This window comes from Accipiter gentilis, chromosome 1 (genome assembly GCF_929443795.1).
Source record: "Accipiter gentilis chromosome 1, bAccGen1.1, whole genome shotgun sequence".
Taxonomy (NCBI): Eukaryota; Metazoa; Chordata; class Aves; order Accipitriformes; family Accipitridae; genus Astur; species Astur gentilis.
The window spans coordinates 31971941-31989362 of record NC_064880.1 but is presented as its reverse complement, the minus strand read 5'-3'; the positions used below and the strand labels follow the sequence as shown (position 1 = coordinate 31989362).

The 17422-nt window shown below is 53.0% G+C and overlaps 2 protein-coding genes across 3 annotated transcripts in view; both read left to right on the top strand.

The window, feature by feature from the left end:
* The window catches only part of METAP1D (methionyl aminopeptidase type 1D, mitochondrial), a 50503-nt gene extending 40537 nt beyond the window's left edge, over positions 1-9966 (top strand). For both annotated transcript variants that reach the window (XM_049812496.1, XM_049812506.1), the window contains exons 7-10: positions 7301-7398; positions 8042-8089; positions 9027-9105; positions 9238-9966. In XM_049812496.1, coding sequence (XP_049668453.1) covers positions 7301-7398; positions 8042-8089; positions 9027-9105; positions 9238-9316 — 304 coding nt within the window. In that variant the 3' untranslated portion in view covers positions 9317-9966. The remainder of the gene's footprint in view (positions 1-7300; positions 7399-8041; positions 8090-9026; positions 9106-9237) is intronic.
* DLX1 (distal-less homeobox 1) lies at positions 9392-15760 on the top strand. The gene is made up of 4 exons (XM_049812483.1): positions 9392-9494; positions 13441-13807; positions 14333-14532; positions 14899-15760. Exons 2-4 carry the CDS (start codon positions 13495-13497, stop codon positions 15151-15153), a joined length of 768 nt encoding a protein of 255 aa, XP_049668440.1. The 5' UTR covers positions 9392-9494; positions 13441-13494; the 3' UTR covers positions 15154-15760.
* Positions 15761-17422: the final 1662 nt, after the last annotated feature.

The following is a 17422-nucleotide window of genomic DNA, read 5'->3' as shown; positions in this document are numbered from 1 at the left end:
AATTTAATTGTGCAACACAGCTGCACATAGGCTTTTTGAGCATTTCTGTTGTTCTCCCTGTCTTGCTATTCCTCCCTCCAGATCTATTTTTTAAACTTTTTTTCTGGTTATTTTTTTCCCCCTTTTTGTCTCTTCTTCCATTTTTACTCTCTGTACTTTCTTGTTAAAGTAATTTTCCTTTGTGGCTCTCATTCTTTTTTCCCCATTGAAGGCTATGAATGTAGAAAATTATCACAATTACTCATATAATTGAGCCTCTTTGTAGCAAGTGCAACTCCAGTAGCCTTTCTCCATCATGAAAATGGTTTCATTATAGGGTTTTTCATATTCTCTGACACCATCTACACAGAGGAACAGGCGTGCAGATGAGATGTACTAGGAACAGGGTAGATCAGTAAGGTCACAGTAGGAATAATTAGCTCTGCTATGGAAAGAGCATCTAGGCCTTTTACTGCTACATAAATGTACTGTCCGTGGCTTTTAGTCACAAAAAAACTTACTAACAAATGGAGCTCCCGCCTACTACTTTGAAAAAAAGATTTGTATCAACACTACAATTTTCCATCATTAAGACTAATAACACAGAGCCTAGTATACATCAAGGGGAATAAAAAGAAAAATCTCACATTCAAGTGGCGGCTGGGTGCTGACCTTTGTTCCCTTTTTTTGTGTTCAACTTAACTCTTTACAAAAAAGAGCCACACGCCACACCAACATGCAGGTGAACTCCAACTAGTGCTAGCAAAGCATGGCATTCAATTGGAAAATCTGATAAATCTCCATGCAGGATAATGCATTTCATTACAGATTCACTACATTAATTCTAGATGTATTAAAAAAAAAGGGGGGGGGGGGGCGGGGGGAGAAGAAAAAGAACAGAATTGAATGTGACATTGGATTTTTGCTGTGTTGGTACGGAGGTCAGTTTACTTGCAAAGTGTAAATATATAGTCAGCGCCCCCTTTGAAAAGAAGATTAGTCAAAGCTTAGTAGCTGTTCAAAACTACATATGAAATAGCAGGTCATTAACTTTATTTCTCAAGATTTTATCGTGTCGACAATTTAAGTGTACTGATTTGTTTAGAACTACTTTAACACTGCCTCTGCTGAAAGATCGCCTTGGTTTGCTGAAGCTGTGTGTTCCTGGTTATTTGTCATTCTACATTTGCATGCAGACAGACATATATAATACATACATACATGACAATCTTAAGTTTCAGGAGAGTTGGATATCATAAATACCTGAGAACAAGCACCTACAAGCTGAAAACGTTTAGGCCCATCAGAATGGAAATGTGTCTAGGTTTCTTTCATCTGTATTTCTATAAAGGTGCTCAAGTGATATGCAGAATGTATCTTAGGCACAAATCATCAGAATATTTCCTTTCTACAATAGGTTTGGGAATAATTATATTGCAGACAAATGCAAATAATTTGTGATATTATTTGCATTCAGTTTTCTAACATAGTCTTTGTAATGGAAGCTCGATAGCTGACACTGAGTGTTTCATGGATAGCAGTTCCTTCTCCCATCAGCTACAAGTTGCAAATAAAAGATTGCATGGATTCATGAGTTACTTTGCTTAGAAAAATTTGAATCTTTGCTAACCTGTTCTTATTGATGGTGGTAGCAAAACTGTTCGTCAGTTCCAGTGGAAACAGAATTGGGCCCTATGTTCCATTTTCTTCTACCATATCTTGATGCTTCTCTTTCAGACAGAAACAAATCTAGTTCGAAATCTACTTCTTAGGCAGTGGGTTTAGGGACATGGAAGTGTTGCGAGTGTAGAGAGCTAAAAAACATAAACGTGATATTGTTAAACAAACCAATTTCCAACTCCTAGGAAAAAATAGTAGTGATGAAAGTATTAATAAATGGTTTAAAATGTTTAACTCATAAGTATATGTTTTGATATTAATTTAGAACAATATAAAGCATATTTAAAAAAAAAATCTGTTTCTATCAGATTATGCACATTTAAACAATAAGTGGCTCAGGCAAAATAAGTCATTTTAATGTCATCTGTGATAGATTTTCCTTGACAGCTACTGTAAATTACAATTACACTGCTTCTCTCTGCACTTGAAAGTAAGCATTGCAATAAATTATCTTTTATTTCAATCCATCATGTCTGCTTTCAGAAACAGAGAACCTCAAATAAAAGTTCAGCACTATTGTAAGAAAAATACAGTAATTTGTGTTACAGTTTGAAACTAAAATGTACCTTTCCTTCAAAAAACAATTGTTGGCTTTCAAAAATATTACTAATTATACCTCAACATTTATTGTCATTATAGGGAATCCCTGAAGTTGTGCATTCCCTCAGTCTAGGATTACTACTTAAGAGAAAAATACTTTTAATATTTTCCCTGTAGAAATTTGTAATTTCTCAAATTAGATAATGTGGTACTATTCAAAATAGATATTTTTATCATGAGCAAATCTAGTTGAGGCTGATGCTGTTTTCAAGAATTAAAAAAAAAAAAAAGGCAAATATGCCATTCAGTGGTCATTTTGCTTACAATATATCTAAGAAAAACATGATTACTTCTAATTTAAAAAAAATAAATTAATTCAGATCCCTAGGTAAGAAAACAATTATCAGAGGTCTGTTATCTCTTTCAGTGTTTCCCAAGCGTGTTCACTGCCCAGAAGTGTAAGACAGGCTTGTTTAGCAACTTCAGCCATTCAGGTCACGCTGCTCTGCAAGACTGTTGTTGATAAAGTTTCATCTCTGGGGAGAGAAAGTGGCACTGCGAGAGAAGCGTCCCTAGCTGGGAATCGTTTCACCAGGCTGTTCAGCCTGGGTAGCAAAGCAGTTTGTGCCATCTTGTCTGATCAGCCAAATTCTTCCCTTTTGCCACCAGGGAGCCCAGAGAAGCACTTGGTATCGATGCTGAAAATGGGATTTGTTTCACTTTGTTTCTTCAGTGAGGGCTTGGAATACTGGACCAGACCTTCCTTGAGGAAAAAGTGACAAAATTTGATAAAAAGAAAGGAAAACGGGGGCAGGGGTGTGTCCCCATAAATGGGAGTTCCAGTCCTAAGTCTGAATGGATGGTTTTTCCTGTGGAGCTGGGATGCCTGTTATCCCGTAGGTGCTCCCGCACAGGGCCAGCCCCCTAAGGAAATTCTTTCAACCCGCTTTTCAGTTTCTTTGTGGGAAGAATTTATCACCCAAGAGCTCCTTTCAGGGCAGGCTCCAGAGTATTGGGGAGAGCTTTGTAGAGAGTTGATCCTGCCTGTTGCTGCTTTGTGGCAATTTCCCTGTTGGGCTGCTGGCGGGATGGCAATGCATGTCTCCCCACTCATCCCTCCTTTCGGAGAATTCGGTGTTGTCTGGCAACGTGGGAAGAGGATGCTCAGGAGGGAACTGACACCCAGCTCTCCTGTCTTTGTTCACTCTCAGAAGCATGATACCACCATTCCAGAGGCTCTGCCTATGGGTTTAGGTGGACAGCCTGGCCCTCGGTGATGTTCCTTTACCAGCTCGGCCGCTGCCGGTCCGTTCCAACGCCAGACACTTTGCCTGGCTTTGCCATCAGCAAAAGAGGAGCAGCACTGCAGGTACTCTTGACTCCGCAGCCACTGGGCTGGAACTCACGGCAGCAAAACATAAAATCAAGTACGGGGCTCATTAAATGATTATGCTTTTAATCCTGCCCAATTCACCTCTGCCCAAGCGCACAACGTGGCTCAAAGAATAAAATGTGTGATGACAAATGTTGTCAATGGATATTTTTAACAACGATTATTCCAAAGAACCCTTTTTTTTTCCTTGATGCCGTTGGCGTGGTGCGGCTCTGCTGCCCCGGCCTTTGCTCTGGAAGGAAGTCCCCGCGGCCGAGGGGAACTGGCAGACTGGCACATCCACCCAGCGGCGCAGCTCTCCTTTCCCGCAGCAGATGCCAGGCAGCCCAGCTCAGCCGTGCCGACTCCTGCCTCCCACCTTCACTGCTTTCCCACTTGCAATCAGAACTCCTCCGGCTGCCTGATCTTACGCTGCCGATCTGCAAGGAGCAGCACATGGAGCTGGGGCTGCAATCTTGTAAGGTTGCCTTCCAGGGAAAGCTGGAAAGAAAGGCCACCGCTGACAGATCCTCAGCTGGGCAACGAGACAGCAAGACCAAAATGTTGAACTGTTGTCAGCAGCAAATGGCAAACTTGTGCAAAAATGCTCCACGCCATGGCATCCTGATTTTTAAATCGGATTCCACAGCCTGGGAATCCTGGAGGCCGGAGAGGCTGACCAAGATCAACACTTCAATTCACTCTTCTCAGGGCTGTTGCAAAGTCCTCCCTGCCAGCATTTACAGCCAACCCGTACGTTTACAGGATTACCCTTGCAAGTTGGAGCTGGGGTTAGTAGCTTTGTTTTTTTATGAAGGCTAGGCGTTTTACTGTAACTCCACAAGGATGTAAGAGCTCACTAGTATTTTTTAAATACTCCAAAGTACAGCTAGTAGTTGTGGAATTAAATTCCCTCTGAGGTGCTTCTGAAGCACATGCAAATACTAAAACCAGATTGAAGGTGGCTGAGTTTCGTACCTGCAGCTTATTTTCTCCACAGGTGCGTCACTTCAGGTTCTTGACCATGTTACATTTTATGTAAAGAACACCCCAGCTCTGTAGGTAGACATGATCAAGCGGGAAGGAGGAGGGGCACCGGCGTCTGTCAGTGCAGATGTCAAAGCCTTGTGAGCTCCAAGGTCCCCTATTTTGATCACAGACAGTAACCACTGAAGTCCTGATGCCAAGAGAGTTGTTTTCAAGCTGCTTGGCAAGAAAGTGGCCGAATTCACCATTGAAATGCACGAGAACCACTTCTTTCACCACGTGAGGACGGGATACTGTCTTAACACTGCCGTCTGTGTGCCCCGTGCTCGTGGTGCCCGGCACGCAGCTGCTGCTGCTGCTGCTGCCACTCTCCTCGGCGGCAGCTGACTGATGGGGCGAGAGCTTCCCCTGCCCGCAGGAGAGTATGTAGCCATGGTGCTCGGAAGAATAGCCGCACAGAAAAAAAAGCTTTCTGTCTCGTGACAGAAGACGGCTTTTTCTGGGGGAAAAATCCTGTAATAACACAAAATATCTCCAAAAATGACCGTGCTCTTTCAGTGGTCAGGAATGCCATGTAAGGACATCAGCAAAGCGGAATAATCAGTGGGATTGTTTATGCTTTTGCAAAAAGACTTGCAGAAGAAGGTGAAAGAAAAGCTTATCAGGTGTTGCATGGACAGCTTCTCCCATCTCTCTTCAGAGAATCGCTTCACCCATATGGGAATCATTATCTGCATTGCTCTGGGCTTGGTCACTGGAGATCTTCCGCTTCATTTTGTGTATGTTTCTGAGTAATGTGGCTTTCTAACTCCTCGCCGTTCCCTGTGCTTCTTCCTTGGCCTTCAGCATCGTCATAGCCAGTGGGCCAACTCTCTGACCCAGACGTGGGTGATGTGATAGAAAGGCAGGGGAGAAAGTCTTTTCCATTTTTAGTAGGACTTTTCACTGCATAAACCGTCATGATCTTTTTCCACATGAAGGACGTGTAGGGTAAAAGCCTGGACTTTGAATACAACCAAATGAAGTCCAACTTCTAGCCTTATTGGTAACCCTCTTTGCCAGTACTTAGGACTTTGGGGGCAGCTAAATTTTAAATTTCCATTCTTCTCCAGAGTTAATGAAAGAAATGTGATGAGTCTTTGTAGCAGGGCAATGGGTAGGTAAAAGCTAATACACAAATCCTGTTAAAACGTGCTCTTAAGGTCTGAAAACTGCAGCGTTATTAACCATTGACCCGACTCTTCTCTTTCATTGCCGTTTCGCTGTGGTGGAGCATCATGTCCCTCAACTGCAGTGACATTAAATTCTGGGATGGTGACCCACGGGCACTGGAGCCAGCACTGCAGGGTCTGTGAAGCCTGGTGTGCAAAGGGATTACTGTGTACAGCAAGCTGAGGCCACTTTGCACCTGAGTAAGCGCTCTCCCTGTGGGATTTAACATGCTTTAATTTCTGTGAGCGTTTACACATTTATTTGAGTTTCTTAACTTCTCCGCTTTTCCATCTCTAGTCAGAATCTGAGAAAGCAATTGTTAGGGTGTAAATACAGGCAAACCTGAAGTTTTTAAGTGCCTACCTTGATTTAAAACAAACAAATTAAGCTTTTAATGTTGTAGGTGACATCTTTTCAGGCGAAGTGCCTTCCTGTCTTGCTCCTGTTTGATTGTAGAAATAGCGTGGGGATGATATGCAGGGACAGGGGTAGCTTCCTTGTCACTTCTAATACACCTCCAGGCCCCCCCCCCCCCCCCCCCCCCCCCGCCCCCAATCTCCATACATTTCTGTTTCGGCTGTGGGCAGCCCTCCTGGCTGAGCTACCTCAAGTCACCCCCTCCACCGCTGCCTCCACTGCTTGAGTAAGGGCAGAGCCTGAGAGTGAAGCCTGCAGACATGGGGTGGTGCAGCAGCCAGAGGACACCCCAAATATCTCCAGGTCCTCCAGTTTTTAGGGACCGGGATAGAAACTGGCTTTCCCAACATGGGTGGGGATCGGTGCCCGGCCGTGTTCCAGCTCTCAGAGACGCTCCTCCCTGAGGCAGACCGTGAAGGACAGGACAGATCTCCCAGGCAGAACTGAAACGCCATGATCATTATGATTTGGTGTTGCTAATGTGGTGATGGGTTCATCAGAAATACGTTGTTAATTAGCGTGAACAGATTTGCTTGAGTTTCAATACATTCTGGTACTGAATATTTGCAGTATTCCGAAAGGGAAGCAGTAGGGCTTTTAACTCTCCCTGTCAGCAGCAGGACCCTCTTCTCCTGCAGAAAACGCAGTGCAGGCAGTGGGTACGCAGCTCAGCATGGGCTCTGCACCTAGGGAGGACTCAGCAGAGGCTGCGGTTTGGTGCTGTGCTGGCTGCGCGACCTGGCTGCCATTTAGCTGTCCCATGTTAAAATGAGTTCCCAGCGTGCTCGTGGAAAAGGTTGCTCTCCATCAGACAGGGAGCGGACACGCTGCCATCTTGCTTAGACAGCAGGGCGGGCGCAGGAGCTAGCAGTCTCCGCTGGCAGGCACGTTAACTCTGAAACCTAAGAACGGCTCACGGGTGCTAGCTCTGATGGCTGCTGGCTTTTGGAGCGGGCGCAAAGTGGTGACCAGGTGCCAGGGCGGGGGTGAGAGCTTGCAGGAGCCGGGCGATGCCGCTGCCGGTACCAGTGCGGTGGCAGGGGCCGGGGCCGGCTAGCGGAGGTGGTGGTTGTTGGGGCACGCTCCCTCACGGTGTCCTCTTTGCCCCCGCAGCTCCGTGGCACAGCGGGGCGGCTTCCAGGTCTGCCCCTTCTTTGTCGGCCACGGCATCGGGTCGTACTTCCACGGGCACCCCGAGGTGTGGCACCACGGTAAGCGGCCCCCGCCGGCCGGACCCGCTCCCCCCCCCCCCCCCGTGCTCGCTCCGGCGACCGAACGACTGCGGCGGAGGGGGGGGGGGGTGCGGTAAAACGAGCAAAGCCCCCCACACTCACCCACGCGGCCGGTCCCGGCGGGGGTGCCGGGGGGTGGGAGGAGGGGCCTTCCGCTCTGGGAAGCTGGCGGGCAGCCCCAGCCTCGTTTTCTGAAAGTCGCGCGGGTATTTTTGAGGGCAAATCGCTCGTTTAACGGAGTCGTCGGGGCAGCTGGGCCCCGCGGACCGCCTCCCCCGCCCCGCTCCGGGCGGCAGCCGCCCTCTCCCGCGTCCCCGCATCCCGCCCGCGCCCGAAGGACGCCGGCGAAGTTTGGCACGGGGCAAAGAAAAATCCCCGCCGAAACGTTAAAGCCCCCCGGACCCGGGCTGGAAGGAGCCGCCGTCGGGGCGGTCCCGCTGCGGCCGGGGTGGGATCGCTTTCGGCGGGTGCTCCGGTTCATAGCGGGGACCGGCGTGCACGGTACCTGGGAGCCAAAAAAGGGTTTAAACCAGGTGCTGGTTGCGTCTACTTAAAAAGAAAAAAAGAAAGAAAGAAAGAAAAGCCCCAACAGCCATAAACACGTTTTTATTTTCTTTTGCAGCCAATGACAGTGATTTATTAATGGAAGAGGGAATGGCGTTCACAATAGGTTAGTAACCCTCTGCTATGGTTTGTTCTTTTTTTTTTTTTTTTTTTTTCTTTCTTTAAAAAAAGCACACACGGGGCAGCCCAGACCCGTACCGTTTCTTCATTGGGATATAGAAATACCCACGCAGGTAGGGGGACGTCGGCGACACTGATCCCTTAGAAAGCCGATTAAAATTTCATTTTTAAAGAATGCATTAAGGAACCAATGGGGTGAAATAGCTTCCAAATGATAAGCGTTAGAAAATGAAACGCTTATTATAAATCTTCTTAAATGATATATTCGGCGCCTGTTTTTGGCAAGGCGGAGACTCTGCCGGCATACTTGGGCTGCGGAGGATGAGAAGGATGCGATTGTGTCCCCGAAGCCGTGGTTCACCAGCAAACAGCCTGGCGGCTCTTATGTCATTTGCTGCCTGCCAGAGCTGCTGTTTGGGTTTGGGGACTGCAGCGCCGGGAACCAGTCAGAGCCTGGCCCCGCAGACTGAACGTGCTAAATACCAATCATGGAGAGCTGATGGGGGAAAAGCCCTCTTTCTCACTGTGTGGCTAAATGGCGCGGCAATTAGAGGGAAATAAGAAAATTGTTGTTTTGCTGATTTAATGAACATTTTAAGCCTGTCTAAAAAAATTCAAATATTTAAAACTATCTGCTGTTTAGAAGTGTGGTTGGTGCTTTGGTTATTATCCACGAGGTCTTAATTAAAGCTTGATTAAAATTCCACGCTTTTACAAAAGAGAAATGGGCAGCTTCCTACCTTGATATTTCGTCTTCCTCTTTAGTTCACATTTTAGTGTTGCAAGAGAGTGCCGCCCCAGGGAGGACAGGACCTGTGAGGAAGGGGAGCTACCTGCTGGGACACCTCCCCTTTCTTGCTTGCTTCACAGTCCACACAGGAGTGCAACTAACTTTAGAATACATTTTGTTTTCCTTGCTGCAGAGCCAATAATAATGGAAGGATCCCCCGAATTTAAGATTCTGAAGGATAAATGGACTGCAATTTCTGTAGACAATAAAAGGTGCCTGATATTATTTTTTTATCTTTCCTAAACTGTGGAACTGATCACTGACAGCCGAAAAAAAGAACGGGTGAGTTTAACGGGCGTGGTGGCCACGTCTGCCCCCTAATAACTGCTAAATGTGCATTTCAGATCAGCGCAGTTTGAACATACCATTGTGATTACCTCAGAGGGAGCAGAAATCCTCTCTAAACTGGTGGAAGAAGCCTAAAGATGGAGCAAGGAGTGGAGGCACTTGCTGTACTTCTGGGATTTCCAGATTCACTCGGGACAGAGAGGAGGTTTCTGTAATTTCTGTGGGGAATGGGTGCTGCCTAAGTTGCTGCAGGAGACAGAAAAAGCAGCTTGAGGGGTCGGCTCTGGACATAGTCCTTTCTGTGTGTTACCTGGTGGGTATATAATAAAAGTCCCTTGGCTTGTTTGTGACACTGGAAGCAGCCACGCACAGCCTGCAAGCGCAAAGGGTTTGGGTTATTTGGGGTGAGGGGCAGAGAGCAGGTCCCCTCTCTTCCGAATCCTCTGTGGGACAAACACATATCAGATAACACTGTCTCTGTGCAGCTAAGAGGACAGAGGAGCATAGTATTTTCCCTTTATAGCCGAGCTATGGAGTCAATTTGTCTTCACTGCGATTAGCACAGTGCTGTTTCCCAGGCTGTAACTTCTGCTAGGATGGAAAAAAGTTTCCCAAGGGTGGCAGGCAGAGAGAGGCAGCAGCCTCTTCCCCCGCAGCTTTCTCGGCAGCATTCCCCCCCTTCCTGCCTTGGCTAATTTCTCTTTGCACAGCACAAAAAATGATTAAAAATTAGATGCGAAGCATGCCTCTCTGGAGATCAATAATTGCCCTGCTTGAAGAATTAGCCGGTTTGGGGTAATCACGGCTCTGCGGTGCCCACGTTAGTTAAGGGAGAGGCACTCCACAGTTCAAGCGTTTAACAAAAACGGAGGAGTCTGTGGCCTGGAGGACGAGCCCCGGCTCCTGCCCGGAGTTTGGAGCTGATGGTCCTCATGAGCTGCGGGTCCCGCTCGGCCCCATGCTCACTGCGGTCCTGCCCCAGGCCTGGCCGGGGTGGAGGGTTTGATTTGCAATTAGCCACTTGCTGACCGCCCCGTCGGGCTGGACGGGTCTGGCCTTGGTACGTAGAGGCTACCGGAGCAGGATCTGGTCCTGTGAAATGCAGGGTAGCCTTGGAGATAAGCAAGTGACATCTCGAAGTGCCCCAGACCCACGGCAGCAGCGGGTGCGGTTTTGGTACAAATAACTTGCCTTTAATTGTAGGCAGATGCGGCGCCGTGCCGAGGGCTAGCCAGTTGCACATGCAGACGAGGGGGGCTGCTCAGCACCGGCTCCCTCAGTGGTTCGGGGCAGAAGTAAGCCGCTTTCTTACAGCTTTACTCTGCTGTTTGTTTTCACTCGAGTACAGCGAGCTGTCAGCTCCAATAGTTTCTAACAGCATCTTTTCAAAAAGCAGGACCCCCCCAGAACACGGCTAACGCCGCGGGGCAGCCGCTCAGCTCCGTCCTCCCCGAGAGGAGCTTGGAAGGCCTTAAAACCTGTAAAAACAAACGATGCAGCCAACAAGTTCACCAATACGCAGAGGTTAAGCAGCACGCTGCGGACGCGGGAGGCGAGGGGCACCCAGCACTGCCCGGGGAGGGAGGGGGGGGATTCATTTTGTTCCCTGACACCCCGCCGCCCGGCCGCGCTGCCCCCTCCGAGGGGGGCTGGGGGTCCCGCGCGTCCCGGGGACAGACCAAGGGGGCCTCCCGGGGGCGGTGGCCGCGCCGGGAGGCCCCGTCCGTCCCCGCAGGTGCTAAGCTTCTCCCCGTCCGTCCCCGGCCCCTCGGTCGTGCCGCCTCTGCCGCCCGTCCCGCGCTTACCGCGGCCTGGGGCAAGGCGGGAAGGGGGCAGCCGGGAACAGGGACACCCCCCCGCCCCGCAGCCCGGTGTAAGGGGACTGCTGGCGGCTCCTGGTCGTCGCTGTTTGCCCTGAGGTCGGCCCGCTAACTCTGATGGGACTGCGGGTTTTACCGGCCGCTGTGGAGCGGTGGCGGCCAGGCGCTGGCACTGACGGCGCACGTTCGTGATCCTAATTGCGAAGGAGACTAAAGAGATGCGTCGGCTGCGCGGGGACAGCCGGCGCCTCGCACAAGCCCCTCACGCAGGGGCGTCTTGCCGGGCAAGCGCGGTGAGAGCCCCGACGGGGCGACCGCCCCCGCGGGGTCGGGGCGTCCCGCGGCCCCTTCGCGCCCGCCGAAGCCGCGCTGCCCGGGGCCGGCGTTGCGCGGAGGGGCGGCGGCGGCGGCGGCGGCCCTGCTCCGGAGGACGGGGCTGCGAGCAGAGCCGTGCCGTCCGCTCCGCGGGGTTTTGGCGGCGCCGGCGGGACTGCGGTTCGCCCCGGGACTGCGGGAGCCCGGCCGACCGGAGGAGACCCGGCGAGCACGGAGCAGCCTCCCCGCCCCGCAGCCGCCGGGTTGGAGGCCGGCGAAGGGGCCGGAGCTGCCGGGGCGCCCCGTCCCCTCCTGGGAGAAGCGCGCAGACCCGCCTCGGGCGGTCACTTACATGGCCAGGGGGGCAGAGCCGGCTGCCGGAGGAGTCCGTGTGGGGACACACCGCTACCGCCCCTTCCCGCGCCCAGCCGCGGCGATTTTGTGAAAATGAACTTTGCGCGTCGCGAGCAAAACAAAAAGGGGAGGAAAAAAAAAAAAAAAAAAAAAAAGGAGGGGGGGAGGAAGTAAAAGAGGCGTTAGGAAATGGGCAATTAAAACCGACAGAGCCACTAATGAAAGCAAAAAAAAAAAAAAAAAAAAAAAAAAAGGACCGGGAGCAGAGGGGCTCGGTCTTGTCAGCTTTGCACAGCCAGGAGCCGGTCGCTTCGAGGACCGTGGCTGCCCGAAGGAGCCCGAACACCGCGCGGGCGCTGCCGGGGGTGGCCCAGCCCCGCTGCCGGCAGTGCCCGCCGCCGCCGGCGGGGGAAGGCAGGTCGGCACTAATACCTCTAACGACATCAGCGCCGCGATTTGTTTTGAATGTTCGCTTTTATTGGTGTTCTCCCTTTGCCAAAATGTGCTTGATTACATAGACGTGGTGCCGTGATAACTGCGCGCTCTAGACGGCCTAGGTGTAACCGGGAAAGTTCAGCCCAGGCCAGATCAAATCCCAGGCTGTTTAATGCTGGAAGGCTGCATGTTGCTATTAGTGTTAAATATATGGCTAATTATGCGTATGAAAATTAAACATCAGTGTTATGCTAATGGGGCCGCCTTCAGCTGTGGATCAGAGCACTTGAGACTAGCATTTAATCAAATGAATCAGTAACTAATACATCTGCACGTGTGAACTTTCACAAGATCATTTTCCTGTTACAGTCACACCGCTGAATTATGAAAGAAATAATTATCAACACTTTCTAATTATCTAACAAAGTAATTTGGGATTCATCGTGGGCTTTCTGGGGAGGATCTCCCAAGTCCCACCTCATTTACCGCTCACGCACGCGGAAGTTTTCATTTTAAGCTCAAATGCGCCGTTTGGCCCGTTCGGGCCGATTTTTGTTTCGCTGGGCTTTTTCCTTCCCCTTTACGGACGACCATGGCAGTTAACCGGGCGGCGCGCCTCCGGGGCGCGGGCGGCGCCGGGACCCGCGGGCCGGAGCGGAGAGCCCCAGCGCGCCGGCGGAGCGTGCGCGGCCGGGCAGGCGGGGGGTGGCCCGCTTTTGTGCGCGGGTCTCGCCGCCGGCTGCCGGCGCGGGGTGGGGAGCGGGGCCGGCGCGGCGGGCCGGCACCCCCGCGGCTGGCCGCGGCCGGCGGAGCGCGCCCGCCGTCCCCTCCGCGCCGCCTGCGCGGCGAGGGGCGGAGGAGGGAGGCGCGCTGCCTCCAGCCGGGCTCCGGCTCGGCGTCCTCCGTCGCCGGCGGCGGGAGCAGGGGGCCCAGGCGGCTCCTCTCCCGGGGCCGGCCGGGGCGCGGTGCCGGACAGCCGGCGGAGCGGGGCGGAGGCCGCCGAGCGGTGCCGCCGGTGCCGTCGGGGCGTGCGGCCGGCGCTCGGGGACGCGCGGCGCTGCCAGTCCGGCTCTCCGCGCTCACCGGGGTCCGGGCGAGCCCCGAGCGCCTTGGACCAATCCAAAGCGATTATGCAAGACGGCGGACCAATCAGCTCCGCCAGCTCATGAATATTCATAGGCTTGGCTGAGTCAAAGCTTTTAGGCGAGTTTGTGTAGATCTACAGCATCATGCTTAGACTTTTCAAAGAGACAAACTCCATTTTCTTATGAATGGAAAGTGAAAAACCCTGTTCCGCTTAAATTGGGTTCTTTCCTGTCCTGAGAAACACAACAGACCCCAAAAAGGCAAGCTGAAGAGAGAACACACACACAGACCAAGCGACAAGAAATGACCATGACTACCATGCCAGAGAGTCTAAATAGCCCCGTCTCAGGGAAGGCTGTCTTTATGGAGTTTGGGCCGCCCAGCCAGCAAATGTCTCCTTCTCCCATGTCCCACGGACACTATTCCATGCACTGTTTACACTCCGCGGGCCACTCTCAGCCTGACAGCTCGTACAGCACAGCTTCGTCCTTCTCCCGACCGCTGGGCTACCCCTATGTGAACTCGGTCAGCAGCCACTCGACCAACCCCTACATCAGTTCAGTGCAGTCCTACCCCAACAGCTCCAGCCTGACTCAGACCCGGTTAGAGGAGACAGGTAGGTGCACTCGGCTTTGGGGAGGCGGGGGGGGGGGGGGGAGAGGAGGGGGGAGGGAAGGCAAGGAGGGAGGGAGGGTGCTTGTATCAAAAAAAAAAATCTATCGGGGGGGAAAAATTAAATTAAATTACGAAATATTAGTCAGGAGAGGCTGAGGATCACAGGGGAGCAGTACACAGAGCACACAATGCCTGGCTGGAAAAGAAATCAACCCAGATGTGCACGTATTAGTCTTCGTAATTATTTATTGCGTAGCGCTATAAACAATGTATGCAATTAAGGGTAATTAAACCTAAACTGCAGCCTGCAAAAATAGCAAACTTTCTCTGGGAAGAAGCCTGGGCTGCCATAATCGCCCGGAGCCTTTGTTAGCGTTACTCGAGCTTCACTTTTCTTCCTTCTCATTATTGTTATTGTTGATGTTGCTGCTGTTATTGTTACTATTGCTGCTGCTATTGCTGTTACTGCTATTATTACTATTGCTGCTATTACTATTATTTATTCTGCATCGTTTGTTGTTTGTAGGGGCCGAATCGGAGAAAAGCACTGTGGTAGAAGGAGGGGAAGTTCGCTTTAATGGGAAAGGGAAAAAAATCCGCAAACCCAGGACTATTTATTCCAGTTTGCAGCTGCAGGCTTTGAACAGGAGGTTCCAGCAAACCCAGTACCTGGCTCTCCCCGAAAGAGCCGAGCTCGCAGCATCTCTGGGACTCACCCAGACCCAGGTACAGCTCCGACTGAGCCGGCCCCTTTCCCGCGTCCTCTCCCTGTTCCCACCGCCGGCGTGGGAGACCCCACTCGTGATGCAGTCGGGTCACAGCCGCGGGCAACGGAGCCCGGCTCCAACAGAGCCCGAGGGGGCCTCCGCGGCACCGGCTGCGCCTCCGCGGCGAGGCGGACGCGGGGGGGGATCTTCCCGGGTGGTTTGGCATTACAAAATGGTAACGGGCACAGCAGCCACGGTGGTGGCGGGGGGGGACGGGGGGGGACAAGGGGGAAAAGCTGGGTGTCCGTCGGACCTCGGAGGGGGGGCGGGGGGAATGCTGGACCGTACCGAGGGGTGCTGAGCCCTGCCCCGCTCCCGTTTGCAGGTGAAGATTTGGTTTCAGAACAAGCGCTCCAAATTCAAGAAGCTGATGAAGCAAGGAGGGGCCGCCCTGGAGAGCAGCGCCTTGACCAACGGCAGGGCTCTCTCGGGCAGCTCGCCCCCGGTGCCCCCGGTGTGGAATACCACCTCCGCCTCCGGTAAGGCCTCGTCGGGGACCCCGGGCACCTACATCCCCAGCTACACGTCGTGGTATCCTTCGGCCCACCAAGAAGCTATGCAGCAGCCGCAGCTGATGTGATTACAAACCCGTTTTCCCCTGCCGCAAGCACTATCGGTCCCGAAAATAATTAAATTTATTACGGAAAAAAAAAAAGAAATTAAGTAAAATAAAAGGAAAGGGGGGAAAAGGAGAGGGAAAAAAAGAGGGGGGGAAGAGAGAGAGAGGAAAAAACACAAAAGAAACCCAAGCAAACAAACAAACAGGAGGTCTCTTGCCCATCCAGCCATTAGGACGCTGCACTGTAGCTCGGTGCAGGAGAGCACAGATGTGATGCGGGCCGGTTCCCACCGCTGACAGCTGACGGAGCGGCCCCGAGCACCGCACAACAGCCTGGGAGCAGAGCGAGCGCCGGCCGCGGCTTTGTGGGACAATCAGAAAAAGATGTTTGGGGGGGGGAAGCCCTCTCCTCTGTCCTGTCTGTCTGTCTGTGTCTGTTGAAATGTAGGTCATTTATTTACTACCCCGATCTGACGGTCTCTTCAATTGCAAGGGGGAAGGAAGCCGTACAATTTCCAGAGCTGCTTTCCCTCGACATTTTCTGTACCTTTCACTATCCATCTGTGTATTTTTGGTTGTTGTTAAAAGGGGAAGACAGGGGGTTTATTTATTGATTTAAATTACCACTATGAGAGTGCTAGAAACAAACGGACAATCCGGCTTGCTGAGCGCACTGCTCGGACACGGCACAGTTTACTTTAAGCAAAACCACACACGGTCCCCCGGCCCCGGCCCAACCCCCCCCCCCCCCCCCCGCCCCAATAAATCACCACAAGAGAAGGATGCGATTTTTAACTTTTACAATAACTTTTATACTTCGCTGGCGTGGAGAGGTTTGGTCCGAATGATTTGCATTTCTCGCGTATTTAACAAAGGAAATAAATGCACATTGTTTGGTACTCTGAAGTGGAATCGCAGCAGCTGCCGAGCGCTTTTGCTGAGGTGAAGCAAGGCGCGGAGGACGGAACGAGAGCCCCGAGGGCGGCGGCGGCGGCGGCGGCGGCGGCGGGGGGGGACCCACCGGGCGGGCGGCGGGCGGGCGCACCCGCGCAGCTCCGCGCAGCCCCGGCGAGGCTTCCCCGCGGAAAGCCGGCCCGAAGTCGAAATGCACAAACCGACGTGCAGGAGCTACTCGCTGTACATATTTTATTCTTAATTATTATTATTATTGTTCTGTAAACATGTTGCACAAATTTAGCCTTTTTTTTTTAATTATTATTATTTCCGTTCTGTTTCGTGTGGCTGTAAAACATGATGCTTTGTGTACTGAGATCTTGACATTTTACTTGTGAAACTCGGAAGATGTGATAAACTGAGCTCGGCTGTGTTTAGTGTTCTATATGTCAAAGTTTAGTTTTATATTGAGAATGTTAACTTATTGCTTTGTATCCGGGGAAGGAAAGGAAAACAAAAAACCACACAAATCTTTGTACATAAGTTATAAAGTTTCTTTGAGACAGTAAAATTATGGTTTGGAAAAAGAGACACGCGTGCTCTCTGTCTCCTAGCGCGGCCGGCAGCGGGGCCCGAGCCAGGCTCCGCGCTCGGCGGCGGGCCGGCGGTGCCGGTAACCGGGAGGCGAGGCGGGGGAAGGCGAGCGGCGCGTCCCGGGCCGGGCCCAGCCGGGCGGCGGCGGCCGTCGCGACGGGCGGCGGGACCCTCCGCGGAGGGACGGCCCGAGCCCGGGGGGGATCCGGGAACAAGCTCCCAGGGCCGGAAGGGGGATTGCGGGCCGGCCGGGCCGGCCCCGGCCGCCGCCCCGGCGGCCGGACCGGCGGCCGGACCCGCGCATCCCCTCGGCGGCGGAGCCGTCCCGGCGCGGCCGCGGCTATCCCAGCGCCGGGCTCGGCCGTGCCCGCTCCCCGGGGCGGCCCGGCGCCGGGCACAGCCCGCTGCCGGGGGTAAAGCGCTGCAGAGGAGAGGGGAGCCGGGAGCGGCTGGGCTCGGCCCTGCGCCCAGGTTCCGCGGGGGAGCCGGCGTGCAGCCCCGCGGGGGCCGTGCTCACCCCGCCCGAGAGAAGCACTCGGTCCCCCCTGCGCGGGGCCGGCGCGCCGCTGATGCGCGGCCGCGCAGCATCCGCCCGGGCGCGCCCACGCGGCGCAGCGGCCCGCGGCGGCGCGCCCAGGGCTGCCCGCGGGGGTGCCGGATCCGGCCCGGAAAATCCTTCCCAGCCCCGCACGTCCCGCGGTGCCACGGCCCGAGCCCGGCGCCGAGGAGCCCGGAGCCCCGAGCGGAGCGGGAGCGGGGCGGGCTCCGCGGCCCCGCCGCGCCCCAGACCCCGCGCAGCTCC